Source organism: Schistocerca gregaria, chromosome 3, assembly GCF_023897955.1.
Source record: "Schistocerca gregaria isolate iqSchGreg1 chromosome 3, iqSchGreg1.2, whole genome shotgun sequence".
NCBI classification, from domain to species: domain Eukaryota; kingdom Metazoa; phylum Arthropoda; class Insecta; order Orthoptera; family Acrididae; genus Schistocerca; species Schistocerca gregaria.
In genome coordinates this window covers 150,030,019-150,051,479 of record NC_064922.1, presented here as the reverse complement: position 1 = coordinate 150,051,479, position 21,461 = coordinate 150,030,019, and the positions used below count along the sequence as shown (strand labels likewise).

Sequence of the window (21,461 nt, the reverse complement as noted above, 5' to 3'; positions counted from 1 at the left end):
ACATATCTCCGGCTTACAGATACCTCAGGAAGTCTTCTGATTGGATGGGGATGGCAATGCGTGACTGGGACCCTGTGGAGATGATTTCGCGCATTGAGGACATAGCAGCCCCCATCTGCGAAGACGCCCTAAATAGTCCGGAGATGATCAGCTTTGTAAAGTATGTGTACAGCTGCACAAAAATTTTCATTCTTATAAAGTACAAGCTACGTAAATTTCTAACACAGTGTACCAATAATAAGCGTGTCGCACACTGGTATTCCAGGTCGGCGCCCAAATTCGACCTGTACATCATGGAGAGGTTGCTGGTTCCGTGTTTCTACGGCGTGGTGCACGCAGTCGGCTCTCCACCAATGGTGGGTCTCGTCACCCACGGGGCACACCCGTACACCCACTGGATCCACAGGAACCCAGACAGTCCCTCCTACCTGCCACTCTGGGTCTTGCCGTACTCTCACCACATGTTCTTCTGGGAGAGGCTCTACAGCGCCTACATATGGCTCTACTTTAACTTTGTGTGGCACAGTGTGGTGCTGCCGAGACACGACGAGATACAGAAGAGCTACTTCGGTCCTTCGGTCCCATCGGTGTTCGATCTCGAGAGAAACTTCAGCCTGATGCTCGTTTCTAACCACTTCACTGAATGCTATCCCAGGCCAAATCTCCCAAACTTTGTTGAACTGACTGGTCCACACATACAGCCAGACACTAAACCTCTTCCTCAGGTATAGTATATGATTATTCACTTTTTGCTTAAACACAGTCCAGGTGGACTGATTCGTTCATTCATATGGCGGTTTCGACAGATTTTTGAATGGTAAAATATCATCCATGCGATTTAGGGCGAGACGAGTGAGATCGTTTTCCTTCATTTGATTCTTCCTGAGTCACATGTTACATCGTGGCAGTGATCGACCAACTTTCTAAAAACTTTCTGTGGTGATATTATTAATTCTGAAGGTGGCAGGGGTAAAATACAGGGAGCGAAAGGCTATTTACGATTTGTACAGAAACCAGATGGGAGTTATAAGATTCGATGGACATTGAAGGGAAGCAGTGGTTGGGAAGGGAGTGACTCAGGGTTGTAGCCTCTCACCGATGTTATTCAATCTGTATATTGAGCAAGCAGTAACGTCAACAAAAGAAAAATTCAGAGTAGGTATTAAAACCCATGAAGAAGAAATAAAAACTTTGAGGTTCGCCGATGACATTGTAATTCTGACAGAGACTGCAAAGGACTTGGAAGAGCAGTTGAACGGAATGGACAGTGACTTGAAAGGAGGATATAAGATGAACATCAACAAAAGCAAAACGAGGATAATGGAATGTAGTCGAATTAAGTCGGGTGATGCTGAGGGAATTAGATTAGGAAATGAGACACTTAAAGTAGTAAAGGAGTTTTGCTACTTGGGGAGCAAAATAGCTGATGATGGTCGAGAGGATATAAAATGTAGACTGGCAATGGAAAGGAAAGCGTTTCTGAAGAAGAGAAATTTGTTAAGATCGAGTATTGATTTAAGTGTCAGGAAGTCGTTTCTGAAAGTATTCGCATGGAGTGTAGCCATGTATGGAAGTGAAACATGGACGATAAATAGTTTGGACAAGAAGAGAATAGAAGCTTTCGAAATGTGGTGCTACAGAAGAATGCTGAAGATGGGTAGAACACATAACTAATGAGGAGGTATTGAATAGAATTGGGGAGAAGAGGAGTTTGTGGCACAACTTGATAAAAAGAAGGGATCGGTTGGTAGGACATGTTCTGAGGCATCAAGGGATCACAAATTTAGCATTTGAGGGCAGCGTGGAGGGTAAAAATCGTAGAGGGAGACCAAGAGATGAATACACTAAGCACATTCAGAAGTATGTAGGCTGCAGTAGGTACTGGGAGATGAAGAAGCTTGCACAGGATAGAGTAGCATGGAGAGCTGCATCAAACCAATCTCAGGACTGAAGACCACAACAACAACACATTATTAATACTATGTAAACATGGAACGTTGTAAGGACGAAGAGAAGGAAAGGCTACAAAATTGGGTTGGAAATCATGAAGGCTAGTCGCACAGGACATTGTGATAATGCAATGCCGAAAGTTGAAACTTTGTCCACGACCGTGATTCGAGCCCGGATTTACCGCTTCTCATGAACTGTTTCCTTAACCTCTTCAGCCATCCGGACACGGTTCCTGATCGACTCAAATTTCCAACTTATCGCAAGTTGCAATGCAGCATCCCCTGCACATTAAAATTTCTACCCGTTTATCCTGATTTCCGTAGGAGTTCGGACGATGTTTGTGCACCTTTTTCAGAAATGTATTTCTGTCGGACATGGGCCACAGAACAGAAACTATTGGAGTATCCACGTTATTACTGCTTCTGGCGTAGAGTTTTTGTCCTATCACTGTTCAGAACATTTATGTATTTCGTTTTCCGTAGGCCTTTGGAGGAAACTCCATCGTATATGCTATTTGGCTGAGTACAAGAAAGTCTTTGTTATAAGATAGTAAACCGGTCGTAAACTTCCGCTGCCTATACTGATTTTGTCAAAACTACAAACCAACGTTAGTGACACCCACACCTCTCTGTCTATGGAAAAAGAATCCTTGCTCTTTTTGGGTCCCTGCTTATATTTTCCAAAGTGGTCTAAGCGTTTGATCTCGAGTACACCACAGAGGCAAAATTTCTATTGAGATTATTAGATCCAGATAGTTCATGATTGATTGATAAGTGTGTGTTTAAATGTAAGGGCTACTCTGAGATGAAGAAAAGTAAAGGAGAGTAAATCATAGTGGCCCGCATCACTCCAGACTAAACATTGTGACCCCATAATAAGAAAAATAAACGGGACTGAACTGATGATGCGCAGTTATCATATAAAGTAGACTTTTTTCATATGAGGAGTGAGATAAGGCAGTAGGGACAAATGTATATATCCTGTGCCTATTCGACATTCACATACATTTCAGCTACAAAACATGAGCAGCTGCTGCACCGAGACTGCTCTCAATTCGTTAGTGTTTCCACTGGCACAAACTTTCTCATGCCCAGGCTCGTGCCGGCCGGTGTGGCCGTGCGGTTCTGGACGCTTCAGTCTGGAACCGCGTGACCGCTACGGTCGCAGGTTCGAGTCCTGCCAGGGCATGGATGTTTGTGATGTCCTTAGGTTGGTTAGGTTTAAGTAGTTCGAAGTTCTAGAGGACTGATGACCACAGATGTTAAGTCCCATAGTGCTCAGAGCCATTTGAACCATTTGAACCCATGCTCGTGAGGTAGGTGCCCGGTGAAATGAAATCCAGTAAAGCAATCAAAGGCAAGCGATACAAATTTTGAGCAAAGATGTTAACATGATTATCCTCTTTAATTGTAATTAAATAGTAAGTGTCCTTTCATTTACGTCTATGGTCACAAACGTTTTGTTAACAGATTACCGGTTTCGGTCTATAATGACCATCATCAGATTGTTTTATAAAAACTTTTGACGATGCCACTATGGCTGCAGTACATTAGGAATTTGTTTTTATAAAACAGATCTGATGATGGTCATTATAGACCGAAACCGGTAATCTGTTAACAAAAGTTTGTGACCATAGACGCAAATTACAGGAAACTTATTGTATATACGGGTCACTGTTTTATTCGCGACAATGTCGCAGCTTGTAATGAAATATTTAAGACTAACTTGAAAAGATAATGATTACGGGCTTACCACACGCTCACTGAAGCCAGCATTTATTTTTAGAATTCTTGGAACGATCGACTCTCCACTTAAGTGCAACTCGTGTTTTCTTTTTTTCTTCGTTCGGATTTACTGTTTGTCATTGTGTCCAGAACGGTCTGATACAACTAACTAAATTCAAGGTTATGTCAGATTTAATATAAATTCAGTAGTACGTGAACTACAGTAATATTATGTGTCAATTGACTTTGTGTTTTACAAACAGGACGTACAGGAGTGGCTGGACGGAGCGACTGATGGCGTCATCTACTTCAGCCTGGGCACCAATGTACTGAGTAGCACAATGCCACCAGAAAAGCGACGGGCCTTCCTCGACGCCTTTTCCCAGCTGCCTCAGAGGGTACTCTGGAAGTGGGAGACGGACGACGCGACTGACCTGCCACCTAATGTTAAAATGTCCAAATGGCTTCCACAACAATCTGTACTAGGTATTCGGTTGTTGTTGTTGTGGTCTTCAGTCCTGAGACTGGTTTGATGCGGCTCTCCATGCTACTCTGTCCTGTGCAAGCTTCTTCATCTCCCAGTACCTACTGCAACCTACATCATTCTGAATCTGCTTGGTGTATTCATCTCTTGGTCTCCCTCTACGATTTTTACCCTCTACGATGTCCTCCAATACTAAATTGGTGATCCCTTGATGCCTCAGAACATGTCCTACCAACCGATCCCTTCTTTTTGTCAAGTTGTACCACAAACTCATCTTCTCCCCAATTCTATTCAATACCTCCTCATTAGTTATGTGTTCTACCCATCTTCAGCATTCTTCTGTAGCACCACATTTCGAAAGCTTCTATTCTCTTCTTGTCCAAACTATTTATCGTCCATGTTTCACTTCCATACATGGCTACACTCCATACGAATACTTTCAGAAACGACTTCCTGACACTTAAATCTATGCTCGATGTTAACAAATTTCTCTTCTTCAGAAACGCTTTCCTTGCCATTGCCACTCCACATTTTATATCCTCTCTACTTCGACCATCATCAGTTATTTTGCTCCCCAAATAGCAGAACTCCTTTACTATTGTAAGTGTCTCATTTCCTAATCTAATTCCCTCAGCATCACCCGACTTAATTCGACTACATTCCATTATCCTCGTTTTGCTTTTATTGATGTTCATCTTATATACTCCTCTCAAGACACTGCCCATTCCATTCAACTGCCCTTCCAAGTCCTTTGCTGTCTCTGACAGAATTACAATGTCATCGGCGAACCTCAAAGTTTTTGAAACTTCCTGGCAGATTAAAACTGTGTGCCCGCCCGAGACTCGAACTCGGGACCTTTGCCTTTCGCGGGCAAGTGCTCTACCAACTGAGGTACCGAAGCACGACTCACGTCCGGTACTCACAGCTTTAATTCTGCCAGTATCCGTCTCCTACCTTCCAAACTTTACAGAAGCTCTTCTGGAAACATCCCCAAGGCTGTGGCTAAGCCATGTCTCCGCAATATCCTTTCTTTCAGGGGTGCTAGTTCTGCAAGGTTCGCAGAAGAGCTTCTGTAAAGTTTGGAAGGTAGGAGACTGATACTGGCAGAAGTAAAGATGTGAGTACCGGATGTCAGTCGTGCTTCGGTATCTCAGTTGGTAGAGCACTTGCCTGCGAAAGGCAAAGGTCCCGAGTTCGAGTCTCGGTTGGGCACACAGTTTTAATCTGCCAGGAAGTTTCATATCAGCGCACACTCCGCTGCAGACTGAAAATCTCATTCTCAAAGTTTTTATTTCTTCTCCATGGATTTGAATACCTACTCCGAATTTTTCTTTTGTTTCCTTTACTGCTTGCTCAGTATACAGATTGAATAACATTGGTGAGAAGCTACAACCGTGTCCCACTCCCTTCCCAACCACTGCTTCCCTTTCGTGTCGCTCGACTCTTATAACTGCCATCTGGTTTCTGTACAAATTGTAAGTAGCCTTTCGCTCCCTGTATTTTACCCCTGCCACCTTTAGAATTTGGAAGAGACTATTCCAGTTATAACATCCCAGCTCCTCCACCAAATTATAACATTTCAGCTCCTCAACACCAAATTAAAACGTTCCACTTCAATTTGTTTGCACTTATAGCGATCCCAGCTTCCTCAACCAAATTAAAACGTTGCATTAGGAGGTGTCTGCTTCGTGCAAAAGGTCTTGAGTTCATATTGACGACAACAAGTAAATTCTTCATTACAGACGTTTATTTACAAACAGCACTGACAGACTTCACAGACTCAACAACTGACTCTCAGAGCTAACCGCACTGCATATCCGAACTGGCAACTGACAACTCCTAGGTGTATTAATATCTTTCCAAACAATGAGAGTCTTTGACAATGTTTTGTTTACAATACGATAGCAATTCACGACTTAAAACTAAATTAGACATTACAGAATTTTAGTACAGATTAAAGTAAGTGAAAGGATCAGTACATATAAATTCTTACAAGCATAATTTCCAAATAGATTTTATAACATTTTTCTACCAGCTTCTGGATAACCTTCACCAGATTTGTACCGATGTTTCCAGAAATATCTTGACATTTGATTCTGGATATTTCTTGAGTGATTTAGAACAACTATTTATATGTAAAATCATTTAAATCGTGTTTCAAAACGTAAATAAATCTTTTTAGCAATATTTCATGATATAAATCGTCTTTCGAAATTAGGTTATGAAACAGTTTTCACAAGTTTTCGTATTTTTGCGATCATAATGTAGAATTTCTCCATAGAAAGTTCCAGAGGTGTGCATTAAACGTTCATTTACAGACTTTCTCTTTAGCTGGTGAGTTTTTAAAAGTATCTTGTCCATATTATACGAAATAATTTAGCTCAAAACTGATAATTTATACAATTAATCAGAGCTACAGCAAACAGTGAGTCTTTCTTTTACAAAATGAAATATAATTACAAAATTGAATGAAAATAGGTTACTAACCCTAATATATATTTACATTAATTCTATTTTTGTTCTTTCTGTGCAAAATGTCCTAATATTGACACAGTACAACATTTAAACATCACCAAAGTTTCCCTTTACATTTTGCATATCTGTATCGATATCCCCTAAAAGTCTACAGTATCGAATACTTCAATATGTCCCAATATGTCCTGTAATGTTACGCAGTCAACATTGTCAAAAGCTTTCTCTAAGTCGACAAATGCTAGAAACGTAGGTTTGCCTTTCCTTAATCTTTCTTCTAAGACAAGTCGTAAGGTCAGTACTGCCTCGCGTGTTGCAGTATTTCTACGGAATCCAAACTGATCTTCCCCGAGGTCGGCTTCTATTAGTTTTTCCATTCGTCTGTAAAGAATTCGTGTTAGTATTTTGCAGCTGTGGCTTATTAAACTGATAGTTCGGTAATTTTCACATCTGTCAACACCTGCTTTCTTTGGGATTGGAATTATTATATTCTTCTTGAAATCTGAGGGTATTTCGCCTGTTTCGTACATCTTGCTCACCAGATGGTAGAGTTTTGTCAGGACTGGCTCTCCCAAGGCCGTCAGTAGTTCCAATGGAATGTTGTCTACTCCGGGTGCCTTGTTTCGACTCAGGTCTTTCAGTACTCTGTCAAACTCTTCACGCAGTATCGTATCTCCCATTTCATCTTCATCTACATCCTCTTCCATTTTCATAATATTGTCCTCAAGTACATCGCCCTTGTATAGACCCTCTATATACTCCTTCCATCTTTCCGCTTTCCCTTCATTGCTTAGAACTGGGTTTCCATCTGAGCTCTTGATGTTCATACAAGTGGTTCTCTTATCTCCAAAGGTCTCTTTAATTTTCCTGTAGGCAGTATCTATCTTACCCCTAGTGAGATAAGCCTCTACATCCTTACATTTGTCCTCTAGCCATCCCTGCTTAGTCATTTTGGACTTCCTGTCGATCTCATTTTTGAGACGTTTGTATTCATTTATTGCATTTTTATATTTTCTCCATTCATCAATTAAATTCAATATTTCTTCTGTTACCCAAGGATTTATACTAGCCCTCGTCTTTTTACCTACTTGATCCTCTGCTGCCTTCACTACTTCATCCCTCAAAGCTACCCATTCTTCTTCTACTGTATTTCTTTCCCCCATTCCTGTCAATTGTTCCCTTATGCTCTCCCTGAAACTCTGTACTATCTCTGGTTCTTTCAGTTTATCCAGGTCCCATCTCCTTAAATTCCCACCTTTTTGCAGTTTCTTCTGTTTTAATCTACAGGTCATAACCAATAGATTGTGGTCAGAGTCCACATCTGCCCCTAGAATTGTCTTACAATTTAAAACGTGGTTCCTAAATCTCTGTCTTACCATTACATACCTTTTAGTATTTCCAGGGTTCTTCCATGTATACAACCTTCTTTGATGATTCTTAAACCAAGTGTTAGCTTTGATTAAGTTGTGCTCTGTGCAAAATTCTACCAAGCGGCTTCCTCTTTTATTTCTTAGCCCCAATCCATATCCACCTACTACGTTTCATTCTCTCCCTTTTCCTACACTCGAATTCCAGTCACCCATGACTATTAAATTTTCATCTCCCTTCACAATCTGAATAATTTTTTTTATTTCATCATACATTTCTTCAATTTCTTCGTCATCTGCAGAGCTAGTTAGCATATAAACTTTTACTACTGTAGTAGGTGTGGGCTTCGTATCTATCTTGGCCACAATAATGCGTTCACTATGCTGTTTGTAGTAGCTTACCCGCATTCCTATTTTCCTATTCATTATTAAACCTACTCCTGCATTACCCCTATTTGATTTTGTGTTTATAACCCTGTAGTCACCTGACCAAAATCTTGCTCCTCCTGCCACCGAACTTCACTAATTCCCACTATATCTAACTTTAACCTATCCATTTCCCTTTTTAAATTTTCTAACCTACCTGCCCGATTAAGGGATCTGACATTCCGCGCTCCGATCCTTAGAACACCAGTTTTCTTTCTCCTGATAACGACCTCCTCTTGAGTAGTCCCCGCCTGGAGATCCGAATGGGGGACCATTTTACCTCCGGAATATTTTACCCAAGAGGACACCATCGTCATTTAATCATACAGTAAAGCTGCATGCCCTCGGGAAAAAATACGGCCGTAGTTTCCCCTTGCTTTCAGCCGTTCGCAGTACCAGCACAGCAAGGCCGTTTTGGTTATTGTTACAAGGCCAGATCAGTCAATCATCCAGACTGTTGCCCCTGCAACTACTGAAAAGGCTGCTGCCCCTCTTCAGGAACCACACGTTTGTCTGGCCTCTCAACAGATACCCCTCCGTTGTGGTTGCACCTACGGTACGGCTATCTGTATCACAGAGATACGCAAGCCTCCCCACCAACAGCAATGTCCATGGTTCATGGGGGGAGGGAGGGGGGAGGTATGCGCTAAATGTAGTCAAATTGGAGAAAATTTGCATAGTATGCAAGACAAAATTCATTTAATTTTCTCTTACTAGCACTTGTTTCAGCAGTTTCAGTGCTATGTCAGTGTTTCTCTTTTCTTTTTCTTTTTTCTCCCTGCTGATACATTATTGTGATATGATAGAAGCTTGGTATCCCACCACTGCCTGGGGCATCTTCAAGCACGTCTTCGGTGATCACCGGTTCTCAGTACGAAGCAAGACTCTTCTCTGAAGACAATTCTACTCCAGTGAACGAGAGTCGAGACTGAATACGCCCGACACAACCGCAAATTGGTCTTGTTGGTGTACAGAAGATGATGGTAGTCTATACAAAGGGCGCAATAAACTCATCCCCCTTTCTGTATGCCGCCTATTAATGGTCCTTGTGATCACTGAAGCACCAGTTACACGTCAGATGGATGGTAATCATGAATCCGGAGCTCTGGGTGCATCTCTGACGATTGCTTGCCTCTATTCAAATCTCGAACGATTCACCGATTATTCCAACCCACTTGTTTGAGCCCAACTGTACACTGATATCTGCGTATATTGTTCACGCGCCCGTCTGTGAGGCGTAGCTACTGTCCACCAGAGTACACGGAATGAAATTTGCAAAGACATTATGCCCTAGTGTCGACATGTTCCTTGTTTGCTATCCTTGTGAGCTGCGCAGTGAAATTGTGCTGCAGCGTCACACGTTCATCCATCGGGTGCCAAAGTTTACAATTCTGCATTTTCTGTCAATACCTGTATGAATATCACTTTTGGCCAATTTGCATAACTCCTTCATGTCGCGTCTTTTTTTTAAAGTTGTATGTTTCATATGACAGTTCCAGCCTAAAATAATTGTTGACGCTATGTGTCGTGAATATAACACTTACGTTATATTTTTCTGCAAAAAAACTTGATGTAGGTCTGATACACTATAAATATGATGTATAATATTTCATGGCTGAACTACGAAATGTGGCAGTACTGCATATGTATACTGAGGTGAATAAACATCAGATTATTACTCCTTAAGAAATAGCTTTATGTCGAATTCATAGGATACTCAAAATCTTTTCGAATCACAGAAACTTGCCGGCCGGGGTGGCCGAGCGGTTCTAGGCGCTACAGCCTGGAAGCGCGACCGATACGGTAGCAGGTTCGAATCCTGCCTCGGGCGTGGGTGTGTGTGATGTCGTTAGGTTAGTTAGGTTAAGTAGTTGTCAGTTCTAGGGGACTGATGACTTCAGACGTTGTCCCACAGTGCTCAGAGCCATTTGAACCAAATGAACAGAAACTTCTGAGACAGAATAATAATTCTAAAGAACTTCTGAAGATACGTAAAGTTCCAGAAGTATGAATAACAGAAAAATATGTGAATTTGGTCTTGCACAAAGCCAGACAGTTTGTCGACTTTTTTTTCCCAGTATGAAAACTGTGAAAAGCGAAAATACACTCCTGGAAATTGAAATAAGAACACCGTGAATTCATTGTCCCAGGAAGGGGAAACTTTATTGACACATTCCTGGGGTCAGATACATCACATGATCATACTGACAGAACCACAGGCACATAGACACAGGCAACAGAGCATGCACAATGTCGGTACTAGTACAGTGTATATCCACCTTTCGCAGCAATGCAGGCTGCTATTCTCCCATGGAGACGATCGTAGAGATGCCGGATGTAGTCCTGTGGAACGGCTTGCCATGCCATTTCCACCTGGCGCCTCAGTTGGACCAGCGTTCGTACTGAACGTGCAGACCGCGTGAGACGACGCTTCATCCAGTCCCAAACATGCTCAATGGGGGACAGATCCGGAGATCATGCTGGCCAGGGTAGTTGACTTACACCTTCTAGAGCACGTTAGGTGGCACGGGATACATGCGGACGTGCATTGTCCTGTTGGAACAGCAAGTTCCCTTGCCGGTCTAGGAATGGTAGAACGATGGGTTCGAAGACGGTTTGGATGTACCGTGCACTATTCAGTGCCCCCTCGACGATCACCAAAGGTGTACGGCCAGTGTAAGAGATCGCTCCCCACACCATGATGCCGGGTGTTGGCCCTGTGTGCCTCGGTCGTATGCAGTCCTGATTGTGGCGCTCACCTGCACGGCGCCAAACACGCATACGACCATCATTGGCACCAAGGCAGAAGCGACTCTCATCGCTGTAGACAACACGTCTCCATTCGTCCCTCCATTCACGCCTGTCGCGACACCACTGGAGGCGGGCTGCACGATGTTGGGGCATGAGCGGAAGACGGCCTAACGGTGTGCGGGACCGTAGCCCAGCTTCATGGAGACAGTTGCGAATGGTCCTCGCCGATACCCCAGGAGCAACAGTGTCCCTAATTTGCTGGGAAGTGGCGGTGCGGTCCCCTACGGCACTGCGTAGGATCCTATGGTCTTGGTGTGCATCCGTGCATCGCTGCGGTCCGGTCCCAGGTCGACGGGCACGTGCACCTTCCGCCGACCACTGGCGACAACATCGATGTACTGTGGAGACCTCACGCCCCACGTGTTGAGCAATTCGGCGGTACGTCCACCCGGCCTCCCGCATGCCCACAATACGCCCTCACTCAAAGTCCGTCAACTGCACATACGGTTCACGTCCACGCTGTCGCGGCATGCTACCAGTGTTAAAGACTGCGATGGAGCTCCGTATGCCACGGCAAACTGGCTGACACTGACGGCGGCGGTGCACAAATGCTGCGCAGCTAGCGCCATTCGACAGCCAACACCGTGGTTCCTGGTGTGTCCGCTGTGCCGTGCGTGTGATCATTGCTTGTACAGCCCTCTCGCAGTGACCGGAGCAAGTATGGTGGGTCTGACACACCGGTGTCAATGTGTTCTTTTTTCCATTTCCAGGAGTGTATTTAAAAAGACCCCTGTCTTGTAGCCAAGTATTCGCTTAGCTTTTTATTATTATCATCGTTATTGTTGGTAAAGACACTCCTCGAGCTAGTCTCTGAAATGCGTTTTGTCTAAGTGCTACACATGTGACTTGTCAAAGAGGAAATAATGACGTTCAGTGCCGATGAAGTTCTTCACTTTAACCCCTTGGCATCAGAAGCGGGAGGAAAGTGATGTATTTTCTCGGGAAACAAGACCTTCGTAAGAACGGCGACATAAAAATTTATGTTGAGAAACATCTGAAGGTTGTGTTGGACACTGAAGTTGGGTCTGATTTGACTTGTAGGCTACTGTAAGAGATCTGAACGTGAAAACGATCGAAACATCCGGTTTTTCAAATAGTGGTCAGTTTAGACACGCAACCCTGCTGGAGATTCGTGTCTGGGAAAAAATTCGCTCATGCGATAAAGTTTTCACAGCGAGCTGCCTTATTACGAAGGCGAGGAGCGTGACTGTTTCTGTTTACAAGTGATGCCAGAAATGGGTAGACATCTTTCACGTTGCCAATAATGAAAAAGTGCTGTTACGTATAAAAATGAATGAAACTGCGTTTGCCACTCAGGTGCGGCCACAGTGCTATCTCGATTAATTTAATTACCATTGTCCAGCATTCTTCATGACGCTATACATGGAAGGAGGCTAAATATCATTGGCTGCCGGTGGCAACTGGAGGTGGATTCACAGAAGAATTCAAAACGCCCAACCTGACACGTGCTATAGGAGACTTATTCAAGTCTACATTGTTAGCCTCTAACAGTGAGGCGAATACATTTGACGTAAGAACAACGATAGACATACATGGGAAATTTCAGTACCGTATGCCTGTACTGTTTTGCACCACTATTCACCACAAGCAAATGTGATAGTGCTAGATCCAGAGGTATTTGGTCGAATTTCAGTGATGGAAGATGGCATCAAACATTGGGAATTGTATTGGCACTGCAATCTATTTAGCACTTATAAAGAAAAGGACAGCCTCATTAGATGACCAAACTTCCACTATAAACTGCCAGATCTCACAGTATTTTCAGTGTGTGAAGAGTGCTAGACGTAGAATTCTGAAAGAGATGTTTTCTCTTTGTCAGAGACAGCACACCTGTGAATAACAAACACCATGTATACACCCAAACTTCTGTCAGTCAGTCTTGATCTCTTCTCGGTCGTTTCCACATCTTTCATCTTTGTCAAGGGCGCCCAGTATCCTTTCATCAGCTGCGTAAACTTATTATGTGCATAATATATCTACCCTTCAACTTATTTTGTGCATATTTTTCACCAGCAAGTGTGAAGCAGAAATTTACAAAAATAGATTATTTTCCTAGTGCGCATTTGCAAATGCACAAAAGATATATTGTTGTCTAGATATGAGTGTATTTGTTTCCTATTTTACTACTTAATATGGTGAACTTATTTTTGTTTAATTAAGGTAGCTCTGAAATGCTTGCCTGTTAGCTTTTTCTTACTGTGTTAGTTGCAATGTATTTCATTATATTACAAGCCTAAAACTAGGCATTGTTACATCATAAAGAATTGGCAGCTACAAAATCAATATACCAAACATCCTATCACCTATGTACAGGGAAGGAATGTAGTTAATTCTTCCAAACAAATCACCAATTAGTACATGAGACATTTTCTACATTGTTGTTGCAGTTTCCTCCACGTTAGCCTCACTTGAGCAAAACCTCTTCATCTTCGCATCCACCCCTCCCCCCCCCCCCCCCCGCCACCCCATACACACACACACGCACACATACTTCCCTCCATTACCAAACTGACGATTATTCTATGCCCCAGGATGTGCTCAATCATCCAAACCCTAATTTTAGTGAAATTGTGGAATACTTTTCTTTTTTCCAAAAATAGAGCTAGTACCTCATAGTTAGTTGGCCTATTTACCCATCTAATGTTCAGTACCACATTTCGAATGCTTCTATTTTCTTCTTGTCTCAGTTGTTTATTGTGCAGGTTTCACTTCCGTATAAGGTAGACAAATCCTTCAGAAAACAGTTCCCATTTGTATCTTCTCTGCTTCAGCCATCACGAATTATTTTGTTGCCCAAATATCAAAAAAACTTAAAGTGCTTCAGTCCCTAGTTTAATGCCCTCAGCACCGCCTGATTTAATTCAACTCGAGCCCATTATCCTTGTTTTATTTTAGTTGGGATTCATCTTTTTACGTCTTTTCAAACCATTACCTATTCTGTTCAACTCCTCTTCCAAGTCCTTTGTCGTCCCTGACTGAATTACAATGTAATCATCAAAAACCAAGTTTCAAATTTTTGTTCTTGAGCATCAACGCCCTCTTCAAATTTCTTTTTGGTTTCCTTCACAGTGTTCTAATTGTGCAGACTGAGTAACATCAGCAGTACTCTACAAACCTGTCTCCCTCCCTTCTCAGCTTGATCCTCAATTTCATGTCCATCTGTTACAACTCGAATCTGGTTAATGTATAAATTTTAGGTAACCTTTTTTTCTCTGTACTTTATCGCTGGTACCTTCAGACGTTCAAAGGCTTCATTCCAGCCAACAATGCAAAAGATTTCTCTAAATCTATAAATTACCTTCTAGGACAAATGTATTGTGTAACTTGTTCCTACACTTCTGCTGAATCCAAACTGAACATCCATGTGGTCGATTCTATTAGTTTCCCAGTCTTTGCAAATAATTTGTGTTGCTGGTTTTATAAGAATGTCCTATTACACTGCTGGTTCGATTATATTCACACCTATCGGCAGTAGCCATTCCAGTTCATACATTTCTACCTAATGAATTCATAATTACATTAACTGTAAATGTGTTTGTGGTACCAATTACATGTTTCCATTACTTGGTCGCAGATTTCTTCTACAGTAGAGGTAGACAATCATTCAGATTTGACATAAATTGCAATAATGAAAAAGTCATAATCGCACACTTCTGTATTAAATGTTATGCGTTTCAAAAGTTTGCTTTAGTGTCTTTCAGCAGAAATTCAGATCATACAGCAAACATTTGAATGACAACCCCAATGAAGCATTTCCCCCGTTGGCTACTGCAGTGTAATGTTTGACTGGAAATTTGAGGACAGAATAACTTTCACATACTTTTTTCTTTCATTCTTCTTCAGCATCCCTAGAAAGTTTGTCGCATCATCATTTAGGCACACGATGCACTCTGAGTCCAGTTTCAGTATGGTACTGGATACGTTCCGAAAGTAATGCAATTGAATTTCCCGCGCCGCTCCTAGTAGTCGGAGTGGGAGCGGGCCACATGGAGTAGCTTTGCCGCGAAACCGGTTTCAGTGCTCTCCGAGCTGTGGAAGCGGCAGGACGTCTGTTATTGTAAACCTCTGCGCGCCGACCGTGTCACGGAAAGACCAACCGAGCGGAAATTTCAAGTGAACTTTTGCAACGTGTTGAAATTGAACCTGATTATTTGGACAACGTCATCACTGGTGATGAAACCTGGGTTTTTGAATACGACCCAGAAACAAAACGCCAAAGCTCTGAGTGGCACACTGATCAGTCCCCCAAGCCCAAAAAGGCAAGAATGAGCAAATCAAAAGTGAAAACAATGCTCATTGTCTTTTTCGACAGCAAAGGAGTGGTCCATAAGGAGTTTGTTCCTCAAGGACAGACAGTTAACGCTGCCTACTACGTGGATGTGCTGGAAAGACTCCGCAAAAGGGTCGTCAGGACGAGAAAGGACATCTCCGCTACCTGGCAACTCCATCACGACAACGCGCCTTGCCACAACGCGCTACGAGTCCGCGAGTTCCTGGCCAAACACCAGGTGCCAACGCTGCCCCACCCCCTCTATAGTCCTGACATCGCCCCAGCTGACTTCTTTTTGTTTCCTAGGATTAAGTCAGCCCTGAAAGGAACCCGTTTTTCGTCCATAGACGAGATCCAATCCGCCGTGACGAAGACCTTGCGAGAGGTCCCAGAAGACGCCTTCCAGGGCGCCTACCGGTCATGGCAGAGTCGCTGGAAGAAATGTGTAGAGGCCCAAGGACAGTACTTTGAAGAATTTTAAGTGTTTGTGCAAATCTGTTCAATAAATTACTTTAAAAAAAATAATTGCATTACTTTCGGAACGCACCCTGTACTTTACTTAAAACTGTACACATGTTTGATGTCAGTAGCCTCTCCAGTGACTGCTTATGTCCATGAAACTTTCCTCTAAAGTAATTATGGTAGCTTACTGAGAATTACTCAGGTTTTACTCTGTTTATAGCTAAATAATATCTGCATGTTATGTTTCTGTATACAAAACTGAAAATGGTGGTGAACTGAAGTGGAAGATACTAATTCCTACAGATTCTTAAAAAACTAGTATTCCAGAAATAAATTGACAAATATGACACATGAAATTAGTTTTTGCATCATTAGTAATGTATGTGTTTGTCATCCACAGCACATACAAATGTCAGAATCTTCATCACACAAGGAGGCCTGCAGAGCTTCAATGAAGCCACTTATTATGGCGTCCCTTTAATTGGGATTCCATTCATGGGAGATCAGCATTACAATGTAGCAAAAATGGTATCTGCTGAAATTGGTTACAGGCTGCAATTTCGAAGTATCACAAAGGATGTGGTTCTAAAAGCTATTAGAACTATTCTTGGTGATCCTAAGTAAGTAACATTTCTTTTAGATTTTCAAATGTTCTCACCACTTTTTGTGGTGGTCAGTGCTGGTATCTATAATATCACTTGCAGTCTCCATGTCTGAGTCATATCAATTCAAAATTCAGTTACTCTGTTACACAGTAATCATTAGTTATCGACATGAGGGGTCTATCAGACTGTATAGGCATTATAGCCTTAGCCTGCTACTTTAAGTCACCACTACGAAGGCAGCAACAGGAAACAGTTGGTTATACTACTCCTTATCTCTAACTCAATGATGTAAACAGTCCTTTGTTGTTAGTTAAGAGTAATATGTATTATTAATTTTCATATTATCAAATTTGACATAATATAATTGATGAAGGTTGCTCAGAAAATTTTCTGTTATACCTGATTATCAGATTTTTTCATCTTCTTTTCATTAAATATGTATCATAGTTCCTTAAAATATTTTTATAATGTTCTTGCCTTTTGTCTTCTATTCCTACAGATGTATACACATGTAAACACATATATCCTCTTTATCAGACATTTCTTATTTTAGGAAAATGAATGAACTCACTTCGTTTCTTTTGTATTCTTTCGTTTTCTCTGCTGCACGATGTAAGTCGAGTCAACAAGCTTTGTTTACACCCATTGTTAAGTATTTACCCTCTGCCATGTGATTGTTTTCATGTTGTAGGTTTAAATTTCACTTTTTATTGCCAGTACATCACTGCTTTGCTCCAGCAACTCACTCTAGTATAAAGCTATGTTCTCAAAACAAGTATCGTTCACCTTTTCTCACTATGAAAACAAATTCAACTCCTTCATTTACCTTGAGCCTCGTTGATTCACAGTATGCTCAGTCTTATAGAACATTAGCTCTTGTTGTAGATATCAGACTGTTTACATAAATGATAATATAATATTGCTTTTGGAAAACAAATATGTCAGAAGTGAAATTTTAGTGGTCATTTCATATTAATGAGTACTCCTTTTTAATTCTGGATGTGCATATCAAAATCAGTAATTGATAAGAAAATATTGTTTTCTGTTATAATGCAATTCAAGTTACTTGTTGGATGTAACATTTCTGTACAGAATCGAATGTGTACTGAAATGAGCCGTCATCCACTATGTAATATATAACAGCTATCTAAAAATAGTTTTTTTAGTGATTAAATTAGGGCTTCCCCTATATAGTTAATGACAAAGAGCATGTTGCAGAGCATTCATATGTAATTTCACTTCCTGAAATTTTTTTATTCTAGCCCTTTCCTTAGTGACCTATGACCTCCATAGCTGTATTGAAAATTAATTTCCTATATGTGAAAAATTTCTTGAGAAAAGAAGCAAAGTTGACACCCATGGAATTATACACATTTTCCAGTTGATAATGAGTAGGTCATCCTAAAATTAATAACAGTGAAAACATAAAGTACTTATACATCATTTTCTATGTCACAACTGACTTTTTTGTCATACTCTACACTGTGGTTGACTGACAGCCATCTTATAAACGATCATTTATTCCTTGATGGATGTTTATGTGACTTATGTTATACTATTCAACATTTTTATAACTGTTTTTGATCTGACTCCATAAAAAATACATGAAATCACCACAATTTATTGTTTCTTTTCCAATTCTAACATATAGTGAAATAATGTTTCAAGTCATTTCTAAAAAATTTCTAACACGGTTATATAAAATGTGATCTTAGACCATGTCACTTTTAACATGCAGGATTAAGTGATACTCTGCCCAGGTATTTCTATTATGGTCTGAATTTATACTACTCATCGTGTACATGAGAACAATGTTGTTCATTTTATAAATTGTTAGCACACTAGAAATATTTTAATGGATTATCTTCTACATTTATCATGTACATTCTTATACTTGTACAAATACAGAATTTATAAATGTGTTATGAAATGCATATGTAGATTTGTCAGTCAAAAGTGGAACTGCACCAATTAGTTCATTGTGGAAAGAGTTTAAAAAATGTTCAAAGGTTGGAGATACACGATAAACTTCAGCAGTAACGGTATAGGCAACACAGAGTTTAGATGATGTTGGAGCAAAACCTATAGCTTTCCCCTGATACTGTAAAGATTTTCTGACACTAATTAGGAGAAAAATACATTTTTATCTAATATTTTCATGATTAAGAAATCATTAACTGTTTAAAATATACTATAAACAACAGTAAAGATTTGAGATTACATATAATAATTACAAAAACTTACAACATACAACCAATTAAATCTATTTGATAATGAAAATATGACGAAAATCAAAATGAGGTTAATGGAATGTAGTCGAATTAAATCAGATGATGTTGAGGGAATTAGATTAGGAATTGAGTTACTTAAAGCAGTAGATGAGGTTTGCTATTTGGGCAGCAGAATAACTGATAATGATTGAAGTAGAGGGGCTATAAAATGTAGACTAAAAATGGCAAAAAAGGCGTTTCTGAAGAAGAGAAATTTGTTAACATCGAGCATAGATTTAAGTGTCAGGAAATCTTTTCTGAAGAGTATTGGTATGAAGTGTAGCCATGTATGGAAGTGGAACATAGACGATAATCACCATGTAGAGGAGACACTGAGTCGCAGACAGGCATAAAGAAAAGACTGCTCTGTAATTAAGCTCCCAGGCAAAAAGCATTCTCATGAAGTAGAAAACACGCACACATTCACACAAACACAATTCGCACACACACATATGACAACTCTCTCTGGTATCTTTTACCAGACTTCAGATAGCAGTCCAGCCACAGTGGCCAGAGAGAGTTTTCATCTGTGCGGAAGTTGTGATTGTGTGACTGTGAGTATGATTTCTATTTTGGGAGAAGACCATTTGGTCAGAAGCTTCAAAATGTACAGTAATATTTCCATTGTGCCTGTCTGAGACTCAGCATCCTGTCTCTATGGTGAATAGTAATCTGTTCTTTTCATAATGCTGTTGTTACTCCATCCTGGACTTTCCATTGTTTGATAGTGAAAATACATGTATTCAATTGTTTATCTAAGGACCAGATGGAAACACGGCATATATCTCTATGAAATTTTTTGCATCAAATTATATTTCTGTCACTTCTTAAAACATTGAACTTTTGTGTAAAAGCCACCGATTTGTCAACGCAATTTTAGCAACATAACATTCATTATGTTGCTTTTGCACATTGCGTTGCAAAATAGTTAGTAATTAAAAATTCATCTGCACTGTAGAAACAGGAAAAATATTTTCATTTCTCTTTTAACCTTATCTTATGTCTTTAAGTATCAATCTGACAGTTTTGTAAAACTACATTCTTAGTATATTGTAACCATACATGCATAATCTGTTAATTTAAATATAACTGTGTCCTATAAATTAAGCGACTGTTTACGTTCATGAAATCGCTTAATGCCGTAGGTACCGGGAAAACATGAAAAAGTTGTCAGCAGTGTATCGTGAGCATCAGGCAGAGTCACTTCCGAAAGCCATCTGGTGGATAGAATACGTTCTGCGCCACAATGGAGCTCCACATCTTCGTAGCGCAGGAATGGACCTAAGCTGGTACCAGCTTCTGCTGCTAGATGTCATTGCCTTTGTGCTGTGTGTCACTGTAATCTGTTCTGTTACGATGTATTCATTGGTAAGGTTTCTCATTTCTGTTGTTTTTAAGGATGCAAAACTCAAGACCCACTGAGACACGAGTGCTCATTTTCTTAGAAAGTATTCTGGTAGCTCTTCAGCCAGTAGCCAATAGTGATGGCAGTGATGATTTAAGTTGATATTTTATAACCACCTGTTCTTATTTTCTTGTTGTTCGTATTGTGGTGTGTGCATGCGAGAGAGAAAGAGAGAGTAACAGCTGGTCAAAAATTTGATGCAAAATGAAGACTAGTGGAATCCCACTTTTTATTATTAGAAGACGTTTGGTCACCATCTATTTATATTACGATTATTTTACTAAAATAAATGATATTTAAGTTTCTAAATAAAATTATTTCATATATTTTATTTGCTTCGCTGGTTACGCAAATTTCATCAAAAATGGCCATTTTCAAATGATCACTATGTGCGTATAAGTTATAAATATGTATGTAAAGTCAGATTTCATGAGCACCTGCAACAAAATAAATGATTTTTAATTTGGTTTCTGACAGACAATGAAAGTTGTTTAGATCATGTAGTATCCCTTTCTAAGAATTATTTTTTGTATAAAATTCTGTGTAGCGATTCCGGACCAAAGAGTTCATATGTTAAGATTTAAATTATCTGTACAAGTAAACGAAGGCGAGGCCTTCAATTCTTTCTAGTGCAGCTGAGAGATGCCTGACTGTTCGCTTTTCTCTTTTGACCTAGTTTGATCATCATCATCCTTTGGAAGAGCTTCAACCAATCTAAGTGGCACTGATCCATCACTGCCATGACTTCGTTATAAATTTTCAACACTTTTTAAATTACCAGATCTTCATATGCAATTTACATTTCAAAATCTGGGAGAATTACATCATGCAGCTTCGGCATATGTTTAGTGAGCGGTGGTGGAAACCAACTCACACTCATCGCACACAAAATACTAAATGGCAATGAGCAGGGTAGTGTTTCCAGTACTCACAATTGAAGAAGACAACCAATATATCACTTCCATGACAATAAATGGCAGTCATTTGGAACATTTACTATCTCATTTGCTGACTGCAATCTGAGATGTTCTTTGAGGTCGTGTGTATACGCTCTTGTCGTTTCAGTGTGTATGCAGCTATAGTGCCTTGCAGACACATAAAATGATGATTTAAATAAGAACTATGAGTTAAATAATGTCGCCACCAATAGGGCTTCTATAAAATAAGATACCGTAAGTTCATGGCGTCTTAAAC

At 40.5% G+C, this 21,461-nt stretch overlaps 1 protein-coding gene across 1 annotated transcript; it reads left to right on the top strand.

Moving 5' to 3' along the window:
* The first annotated feature begins 567 nt into the window (after nucleotides 1-567).
* Nucleotides 568-20,453, top strand: LOC126354280 (UDP-glycosyltransferase UGT5-like). Its single transcript, XM_050003823.1, has 4 exons — nucleotides 568-725; nucleotides 3,947-4,160; nucleotides 16,388-16,607; nucleotides 20,008-20,453. Exons 1-4 carry the CDS (start codon nucleotides 618-620, stop codon nucleotides 20,282-20,284), a joined length of 819 nt encoding a protein of 272 aa, XP_049859780.1. The 5' UTR covers nucleotides 568-617; the 3' UTR covers nucleotides 20,285-20,453.
* Nucleotides 20,454-21,461: the final 1,008 nt, after the last annotated feature.